The 10568-nt window shown below is 47.9% G+C and overlaps 1 protein-coding gene across 2 annotated transcripts in view; it reads right to left on the bottom strand.

The window, feature by feature from the left end:
* Positions 1 to 10568, bottom strand: part of ACVR2A (activin A receptor type 2A) — a 52133-nt gene that overhangs the window by 3653 nt on the left and 37912 nt on the right. Inside the window, exons 5-11 of one of the 2 annotated variants that reach the window (XM_030951786.1) lie at positions 8163 to 8186; positions 4876 to 5019; positions 3438 to 3581; positions 2594 to 2739; positions 1988 to 2102; positions 926 to 1064; positions 66 to 196 (exon numbers count right to left, since the gene is read on the bottom strand). In XM_030951786.1, coding sequence (XP_030807646.1) covers positions 66 to 196; positions 926 to 1064; positions 1988 to 2102; positions 2594 to 2739; positions 3438 to 3581; positions 4876 to 5019; positions 8163 to 8186 — 843 coding nt within the window. The remainder of the gene's footprint in view (positions 1 to 65; positions 197 to 925; positions 1065 to 1987; positions 2103 to 2593; positions 2740 to 3437; positions 3582 to 4875; positions 5020 to 8162; positions 8187 to 10568) is intronic. The other variant, XM_030951787.1, reaches the window with a different exon arrangement.

Raw genomic sequence — 10568 nt, 5'->3', positions numbered from 1 at the left:
AGTGTGATGGACACAACACGGCATGGACAGAATGTGAGATTCAAAGTTGGCTGGATCACACTTACAGAATGTTTCTGCCAACACTCCCTTAGGACAGGCCTCTTCTTTTTGTGCACCACAACTTCCTGCATGTCCTCCAGGGAGGGGTGCTGGCCAATCTCCTCCTCGAAAGGCAGCATGTACTCATCCACGGGGCCTGCAGAGGGAAACACCAGTTAAACAGGAAAGGGAAAAGGGAAAGTGTAGCCATGGTATTTTCTGAAAAATCCCTTTGCCAGGATTTTTCTCCTGAGAAGCTGAGAGGCCTCAGAGGAAAAGAAAAGCAATAATTATCTGCTGCTGTGGAATGCAACAGGTGCATCTTTGATTGGTCCACGTTGGTTGTTTCTAATTAATGGCCAATCACAGTCAGCTGGCTCAGACTCTCAGAGTCACGAGCTTTTGTTATCATTCCATTGCTCTTCTATTCTTTGCGAGCCTTCTGATGAAATCCTTTCTTCTATTCTTTTAGAATAGTTTTAATATATCATTTTAATATAATATATATCATAAAATAATCAATCATCCCTCTGAAACATGGAGTCAGATTCTCATCTCTTCCCTCGTGCTGGGACCCCTGTGAACAGCACCACAGGAAAGGGAAGACTGCCATATTGGCCATAATCAGAAGGCAGAGTGGTGTGGGTTGGAAGGGTGCCCCACGCCGCAGGCAGGCTTCCCAGGCAGGGGCTGCCCCAGCGCGCCAGCAGGCAGGCAGGGCAGTCAGTCCCAGGGCAGGGGGCTGCTGCCAGCAGGCAGGGCAGTCAGTCAGTCCCAGGGCAGGGGGCTGCTGCCAGCAGGCAGGGCAGTCAGTCAGTCCCAGGGCAGGGGGCTGCTGCCAGCAGGCAGGGCAGTCAGTCAGTCCCAGGGCAGGGGGCTGGCTCACCGTCGGCGGCCGTGCAGCGCGAGGCCAGCTCCCAGAGCACCAGGCCCATGGCATACATGTCTATCCTCAGGAACGCGTCCCTCTGGAAGTTGATAGCACCTTCGAGCACCTCGGGGGCCATGTACCTGCGGGTGCCCACCTGCAGGGGCACAAAACATCCACGGTTGTGCCCAGAATCTCCCCCAGCACGGGCACCGCCCCGCCTGCTGCCACATGAAACCCCTGCTCTGTCCCAGGTTAAACGTGGCCGTGGTTGTTCTTGCCTTAGGATGGAACAACCCAATGGAACAACCCAATGGAACAACAATTTCCATCTGCTCTGGGGTGCCCTGACCCCCAGGGCAGCACTGACTTTGACCCTCATCCACAAAGAAAGTTTCCCAGACTTCAAGATAAACTAGAATCCACAAAAGTGTGCAATAGATTATAGAGAGCAGTGCAGGTGTATCACTTGGTGAGAAATTGAGGTTTTGGGATTTTTAGTGTGTTGAGGATGGAAGCAAGATGGAGGGCACAGGGTGTCATCCTGGGTTTCTTCTTCATGCTTCTTCTTCTTCTTCATGGGTTTGGGTAACATTTTGTAATTGGGCAGAAAAGTCCACATTGCAGCTCTTTGGGATCAGTTATTGGGTTAAAAGGGAAAATAATCTAGGTGTCAGTTCTTAATTGGGTAGTTTAGTCTGAAAAGAACTTGGAACAAGAGATTGTTGGCCATTTTGTGCCTTCTAATGAAAAGCTGCAAAACTCACAGGAGTGAGGCTGTTTTACTGATAAGAAATAATAAACACCTGAGTCTGAACATGAAATACCATCTCAAGTGCCTTCAGTCCAGACCCAGGGAAACCCACAACTAGAATCCCCCACATTAGGACTAAATCTTGGAAGTTTCATCCCTCAGTTTCTGAACAGTAAGTAAATAATTAATAAAATATTACAGAAGTTCTTGTCTAAATTGTCCAGTCGCGATAAAAGGGGGATAGGCAATGCAAAGAGCCTGAGGGGAGATTCCCATTCACATCCAGGTAACAGCTGGATCATTCCTGGAAATAACTCAGGATTTACCTGTCCATGGGTGTCTCCTGCAGACTTTCCAGCCTCAAACTTTAAAGCTAGACCAAAATCAGCAATACAAGCCGTGAGGTTGTTTTTCAGCAGCACGTTCTTGCTTTTGATGTCCCTTTCAAGTTCAAGAAAAAAACCACAAATTAGAGATCTAGAACATGAAATACAGAAAAAACTCTAAGGAAAAAGGAACAGCATAAAACAAGGAGCATTATGATATGAAAGGCAAGAAAATTATAATGAAATAGATAAGTTAAACAACAAAATAGTAATCATAAAACCTTCGAGTGCCCTTGCAGACCTTTATGGGGATAAATGAGACAGTAATTGGAACTGTAATTTTGTGCTTGTTTTTAAAATAACTACAGATGTATGATGGATATAGGGATGTAGGGATATATAGAGATATGGAGATGGATGATGCATGTGGGATACAGACATGGAATGAGAATGTTGCAATCCAAGTGTGCAGCGACTGCAAGTTAGTTTAAATAACACAGTGAAAATGTGCCTTGGAGGGGAGATCCAGGAATTCCTGCAGGACCAAGAGGTGGTGATGGGCTGCCTGCAGGATGGCCACGTGTCCCTGCGTTCCCAGGGCAGTACCTGTGGGAGATGGCTGGCTTGTGGCCGTCCTTGAGCCCCGGGATGTCCTCGTGCAGGTAGGCCAGGCCCCGGGCCATGGTCTGGGCGATGTGGCACAGCTCGTTCCACGACACCACGTTGGCCTTGAGGAAATCTGTCAGGGACCCCTGCAGAAAAACAGGCACACACCCAGCTCAGCCTCGCTCCTCCAGGGAAAACCTGCAATCCCTGCAATTCACTTCTGTAGGACCTTTGACTGTCCTTCCTTATGGAGCAACAGCAGGTTCAGAGTGAAATACTCTGAATAAACAGAGATTAAATCACTCAGTGCCACAGTTTCTGAGTGAAACATACTCTGAACAAATCTGAAAAGATTTTCAGAGTGAAACACATACTCTGAACAAATATAAAGAGATCAAAATGATTCACCATAAAACTGAATGTATTCTTAATTAATTGTATTTGTGTTTCTTCCTTTTGCTGTCACAATACAATCGATCTCTATCACTTCATTTTTATTCGTATCAACCAACAAGTGAACCAAAAATAACCCCCCAAAAAATCTCTGCAAGATGGGAGGTTATGTATTTTAGGCAGGTTTAGATTGGGGATGTTAAAATAGACATATTCTAAAAAGCCAAAAAAAGGCAGAATCAATTTTTGTTTGTCTCCTAAAACAACTCCTCTCTCAGTAAAACCCGATGCCAACTTTCTCAGCTGCCTGAAAACCAACTGCAACGAATTCACAACCAGCGAAAAGCCAGCAGCAAAGTGAAAGCTGCTTCCAATTTCCTTGCTGTCCTGGCCCAGCCCCAGGTGTGTGAGCCCTGTGTGGGGCTGCTGTCCCTGCCCAGGCCAGCCCCACCTTCTCGTGGAAGGCGGTGATGAGCCACAGGTCCACGTCGATGCTGGAGCCGCGCTTCTCGGCGCCGATGAACTGCAGGATGTTGTCGTGCTTCATGCCGGGCAGGCTGTAGATCTCGTACTCGTTCTGCCACGACTGCTTGTCCTGCAAGCACAGCAGCACAAGGCACGGTTATGCACCAAAAAATGGCACATCAGGGGCTGGCCCTGGGGGCTTTGCTACCTCTCAGGGCTCTGGCTGCTCACAGTGACCCCGAGATGTGTCAGAAATTCTCCTTTCCCAGCCCGGCGCTCCAAGAAGGAGTCAGAGCTCTTCAGTTCTCGGTCTCAAGGTTGTTTATTGTTCCTTAGCTATAAAATTCTTTCTCCTGTCCAGCCCAGGGCTGCTCAGCAGGACAGACAGAGGCACTCTGCCTGCCCCAGGTGGTGTTATCTTTTTATACTAAAAACTACGTGTGCAATATTTACAATTACTGCCCAATACCCATCACCTGTGTTAGACAGTGAGCTCCTACTCTGAACCAATCCAACAGTGCCACCATCACAGCAGGAGATGGAGGCCAGGAAGAACAAGGAGAAAGGCTGGACATGCCCAGATTCCTCCATCTTGCCCCCTGAACCCCCATTCTAAAAACCCAAAAAAATCTATTTTTCACCCCGTGACAAATTAATTATTATTCTACTTAGACTTTCATGGCTTGCAGATCCTCATAGAAGGTAGTTTTTTCCATGGGTCATAATCAAAATCACAGGCATCTTGGGCTCTGTGCCAGGGTCTCTGAGCCCCACAATCCAGGGCAGCCAGAGGGATGTCCTGAATTCTGACAGCTACCAGAGTTTGGGAATGCTCTGTCAGAAAATCCGCGGAGTTTCTTGTGGAATAACGAGAGCCTGCAGCGTTGATGCTGCAAGGCAGCCCCTGGATCAGTGCGAGGGAACAAATCCCTGCACCTCCAGCAGCAGGGGGTGCTTTAATCAATGCCAAACCCATCCCAGTATCAGCATCCAGCATCACTCTGTGCTCTCCAAATTCTTCAATCCATTTAATGTGAGGCACGGCTTTGCGAGGGCACTTGCTGGGCAATGAGTGTTGTGGCACTTAATTGAGGCATGGTTAATTGGAACAATCACTCCAGGGTCTGCATTTCAGGGCACTCCTTCTAAGCACAATTTAATTTGATTATTAACTGGTCAAGAGGTGGGTTAGAGCTGCTTAAAACTACGGATGCTGAATATTTTTATGATTAGAAACCCACATTTCACAGGGTTTATGCTTCAGTGATGTGTTTACTGCAGTAAAATACTTATTTTAAATCACTAAAACTCTTCCTGCATCTTTTACACCCCAATGCCATTTCCACTTGGATTTACAGAATTACTGGGCCAAGAGAAGTTGCATTAATGTGAGGAAAAACCAGGACCCCAAGAGTTCTGCTCACCTGGATGGGGAATATTTTGACTGCAACGTATTCATTGAGCAGCTGAGCTTTCCACACACACCCAAATCTCCCCCTGGCCTTGATCTCCAGGAGCTGCAGCGGCTTCAGACCCATCAGGGGAGATGGTGGGGGAGGCCCAGGATCCTGCAATCAGGAGAGACCATTAATTAATGCTGCTTTAATTAATGACATTCACTCACATCATCCCTGAGAGCACTACAGATAGAGGATTGTAAATGGGAAGAGCCTGGGATCACCCAGCCAAACCCCACTGCAGCAAATCCCAAACACCCAGGGACAAAGCCCAGCCCTGCTGCACGGGGTGGGAAATGGGATTGTGAGACATGCCCAGCAGGGATGGGACACAGGCATGGGACACACCTGGATAACACAGCAGGAACCAGGGAATCACCTGAGCAGCAGGGAACTACAGCAGAGATTAGGGAATTATGGAATCAGGTGGGAAAGCACAGCAGAAATTGAGGAATAATGTGATTACTTAGGATAGCAGAGCAGAAATTAGGGAATAATGGAATCAGGTGGGAAAGCACAGCAGAAAATAAGGAATAATGTGATTACTTAGGATAGCAGAAATTAGGGAATCATGCAATCAGGTGGGAAAGCACAGCAGAAAATAAGGAATAATGTGATTACTTAGGATAGCACAGCAGAAAGAAATTAGGGAGTCATGGAATCAGGTAGAAAAGCAAGGCAGAAATTAGGGAATAAGGGATCAGGTGGGAAAGCACAGCAGAAATTAAGGATGAGTCTAATCAGGTGGGAAGAAAGCTCAGCAAAAACTAAGGACTATTGTAACCAGGTGGGAAAGCACAGCAGAAATTAAGGAACAAAGATAATCAAGCTTTACTTGTTATATTTTTAAGAGCTGGAATTGCAATGAGCCCCCTGGATGCACTGAAGGTTTCTGTGTTTGTCTGAAGTGTGGGACCTCTGAACCCTGCAGATGCACCCCTGGGGTCAGCCCCTCCTGCCCCACTTCCCTGCTCCCAGCTTTGCCAGTGAGCTCCTGAAATCCCAGCACCCAGAAAAGAGCTGCAGTGCCATTGCAGAGGGGATCTGGTCCTGTCCTGCAGGGTTTGTCCAGCTGGAGGTGAGACAGAGCTCCCACAGGGCTCTCCATGGACCCAGAACCCCAGATCCCCATTCCCATGTCCCACACTACAGCCTGGGACCAGCAAGGGGAGGGGACACTTTATTGCACACCCGGGATTTTCTGCTTTCCTGTATCACATCCTCTGAACTGAACAAGCAGATTCTCAATTTTATTGCCAAAGCTCTGTTTCCTTCTGGGCTGGCCCTTTTCCTCCAGGTGGGATTAGCTTGACCCTCTATAAAAACCCCAACAACCAACCCCAAAGTTTTCAAAAACCCTCCAAAACACTCCCTTTTCCCTTTATTTTCCCCAAAGAGAAAAGCAGTTTTCAAGGGATTGAAAACCACCAGAGGAGTTGCTTCTAGAAGAGAGAGGAGAGCGCTCAATAAAGAGTTAAATGTTTGAGCACTTCCATCAAAACCATGAAATCCTGGGCAGGTTAAAGACACATTTTGTGACCAACTGTGGGGTTAAGAACCCTTTGCTATGGGGAGAATGGAGACAAGTGCTGAGAATACAAGTCCTGAGTAGTTGCAGGCAGGAATCAACATCCCCTCTCTGCTTCCTTATACAACAACAAATAAATTAAAAAGAACAAGTTCCAGAGAAAGATTCAGAGCAGAGTAACCTCACTGCACAAATTAATAACTAGACAAAGAATAAATAGCATTTGAAATTCAAATTAGAGGCTCACTGCAGCTCTGTCCCCAAAAAGGAGGAAATCCTTTTGTCAGTGTGACAGCGACGGGTGCTTGGAGTTGTGACATCAACATTTGCAGCACAGAAAACCAAGTTTGAGAGCAAAGATTTCCCTCCCCTGGTGCCTTTCATTCTGTGCCAGAGCCCTCTTGGAATATTCCAGGCACCAGGGAAAGCAGTGCCCTCAATTTGTAAAATACAAACTGTACTAAAGAAATATTTGTAAATCCAGTTTGTTGTCGCTAGAGGAGGAAGTGGGAACAAGATGCTGAAATTTATCCCCCAAAGGCAACCCTGATTTAATGAACTGTTCAAGCTCAGAACCTCCTGCCTTGTCTGAAGCAGAGAAATTTGTGGGAAATAATCCCAAATCCCCCTTTGCTCTGGTGGCTTGGATTCCCCTTCCTTCCCACGCCCTCCTCCCAATAAGCTGCTGGGATTTGGAAGCACTTGGTGCCTGAATTCTTCCCCAACCACCAGGAAAACCAAACACCTCCAAGATTTGCTGAACTCAGTTCCAGCATCTCTGCCAAGAGCTGGAAGTGAAAGTGGCAGGCAAACCTGGTGCCTTCCTAATTCCCCATTAGCCCACAACACTTCCCATACACCAAATTCCCCATTTCCTAGAAACCCCTGGCTCTCCTCACCACATTCCCAGCACCTGCCACAGCCTTTCCAGCAGAATTCCTGCTGTTAACACCACTGGAAAGAAAAGTTTTCCTTTTTTTTTTTCCCTCTGATTTTTTCTAAGCACCTTGGTTAAAATCTAACTCCAGACTCTGCAGCTCCAGGGACTGATTTTACACAGAAACGTTCCCTGACAATATTTCCCACTTGCTCTGCTCCAAGGAAAATTGTTTAATGTTCCAGAAATGTTCCCCATTATTCCTGTGAGGTTTTGGGGCTGATCTCTGTGGTGCCAAGGCCACAATGCCAGCAGGGGGATAAATTGGGCTCCCAAATTTCCCAGCTGTCCAAAACTCCAGGGCCCAGTGACTTGAAGTTGTAATAAATATAAATATCTTGTGGTCAGTGGGAAAAATGAAGAGCCTGAGTGGTGAAGAAGTACTTTTATTTTTCTCCAGATGACCCATTTTTGGGAGTTCCTGCCCCACACCAAATCCCAGATCAGCACATGGAGACCCCAGAGCTCCAATGGATTTGTCACAGGGGGGAGATGGGAAGGGAGAGCCAAGGACAGGGCACAGGTGGGTGGGATGTGCCCTTTGCTTCCAGGGAACCCCTGTGCTGGGCTGATGTTCCAGGATCCATCCCAGACTGCACATCCTGACCCCACCACTCAGGAACTCCAGGGAATTTTAGGAGATCCACAAACCACAGGCTAAAACTGCATTTTTAAACCACACATGTTGACAGATGGCTTGTCCAAAATACTGAGAAATCACAATTCAGAGCAAACAACGTCTCCCACATCCCCAGAAAGCCCCAGAGCCAGGAACAAACATCCTCTTACCTCAATCATTATATGAAAGGCGTGCTTGCAGAGAGGGGAAAAAACACAGGCAAGAGAAATTACTATTTACACCAGGAATGGGATGCAAAAACAGCTTAGAGGAGACAAAGTCAATTATTTGTGAGAATAATAACGGGGACAGCAAAACTCTCCCACACCAGAAACACATCATTTAAAACAACAAAGAAATCCAGTGTTGTTAGTAAAAGAAAATGAGGAAAACAAGATTATTCTATAGAAAAATAACGAAATTATTTTCTAATTACATCGAGAAACGTCCATTGTATAGAGCCGTGTGACTGCAACCAGCCCGGAGACACGTGGAACTTCAAAAGGTGACATTCCAGAGCCCGGGATGAGAGCCCGTTCCCTGCAGCGCTCCCGCTGTCCGCCAGGGGGCAGCGCCGCACCAGGGAAATCCCGGCCTGGGCACGGAACCGCCAACGGCCCGGCTGGAACCGAACCTGATCAATCAACGGCACCGGGCCTGATCAATGAACGGCACCTTGGATCTGGTCAATGCATGGCACCGAACCTGATCAATGAATGGAACTGGGCCTGACCAATGAACGGCACCGAACCTGATCAATGAACGGCACCTTGGATCTGGTCAATGCACGGCACTGAACCTGATCAATGAACGGAACTGGGCCTGACCAATGAACGGAACCGAACCTGATCAATGAACAGCACCGCGAGTCTAGGCTCCAGCACCGAACCTGATCAATGAACGGCACCTTGGATCTGATCAATGCACGGCACCGGCCTGATCAATGGGACCAGGCGACCAATGAACGGCCCCTGATCAATGAACGGAACTGGGCCTGACCAATGAACGGCACCGAACCTGACCAATGAACGGCACCGAACCTGATCAATGAACGGCACTGGGCCTGATCAATGAACGGCACCGGACCTGATCAATGAACGGCACCGGGCCTGATCAATGAACGGCACCGAACCTGATCAATGAACGGCACTGGGCCTGATCAATGAACGGCCCCGAACCTGACCAATGAACGGCACCGAACCTGATCAATGCACGGCACAACGAGTCTAGGCTCCAGCACTGAACCTGATCAATACATCCCGAGAGGGAAACTCCAACACTCTGCACCCAGCAGACACTGATAAATCCCAGTATTGAAGATTCCTTCAAACAATGCCAGGAGGAGCTCATAGTGTGGAACGAAATCCAGGCTTTGGAAAGCCATGTCCCAGGATTTCAGTGACCCCTGTTTGTGGTGCTTTCATCCCTTTTCCTGAACAACCTCAGTGCAGATGCCTCCCTTCCTCCTCCTGCACTTTGGACTGCAGGCCCTGGCACAGCACTCCCAGAGAAGCTGGGGCAGCCCCTGGATCCCTGGAAGTGTCCCAGGCCAGCCTGGATGAGCCTTGGAGCAGCCTGGCGTGGTGGAAGGTGTCCCTGCCCATGGATGGGATGAGTTTTGAGTTTCCATCCAACCCAAACTATTCCAGAATTCTGTGACTCTTCCACTTGGGCCATCTCCTTTGTCCTTTATCATGGGATGGATGTTGGAAGAGTGGGAATCAAGCCCCTGTCTCCAGCTGCCATTGCCTTGTCCCCCTCTGCCTTCACACCCTCACGATGCTCTGGAGCCAACAGGAGCCTTTCCTCGTGCCTGGAGAGTGCTGAGCACACACTTCCCTTTCTCCAAATAATTCATACCAGATTAATACCAATAATTAATCCAGAAGGATTCATTCCACAAACCTGTGGCAGAACTCAGAGCACTGGGATCCACCAGAATCTCCTCCACCATCATCAGGGCAGCTCCAGAGCAGAGCAAAACCCACCCCGAGGGGCTGAAAGTCTCCTTTTCTCCTTTTTTTCCCAGGCCTATTCATTATTAAAGTTCTCCAGCTCTGGAGAATTATGGAAATTCCTCAGCACTAAGCAGAAATATGTATGAATTCAACCTTTGTGCTCTGACCATAATGAGAAACTGCAAAAATGAAGCTCTGAGGAATGAGCCCTGTCCCAAAGCTCTCACTCCTCCCCCGAGGGATCAGCTTCCCCCAAACTCTGATAAATTCCACACACATGGAAACTTTACAGGGATGTATTTATGCTCATTAACACCTCTGGATTATAAACCAGTGTCCTCCCCTGCAGCTGCAGAGCATCACCTCAGGCTCCCAGCAGAAATCCAGGAGGCAGCAGTTAAAGGGTATCAGGCTACAAAAGAAATGCAAATCTGAGCTTTATGTCAGGAATGACCTCTGATCAACAAAACCTGGGAGCAGTTAACCCCCCTCAGAACCCCTGTCACCCCCACAAATGTACATAAACACACTCACTGCTGTTCATGCTGCCTGAAAACAAACTCCAACGGCTCTATGACAATATTTGGAACCAGTTAGACCAATAAAACCCTAAGCAGT

Source organism: Camarhynchus parvulus, chromosome 7 (genome assembly GCF_901933205.1).
Source record: "Camarhynchus parvulus chromosome 7, STF_HiC, whole genome shotgun sequence".
Taxonomy (NCBI): Eukaryota; Metazoa; Chordata; class Aves; order Passeriformes; family Thraupidae; genus Camarhynchus; species Camarhynchus parvulus.
Note: the sequence above shows the minus strand (reverse complement) of the source record. Positions and strands in the feature narration are given on the sequence as shown.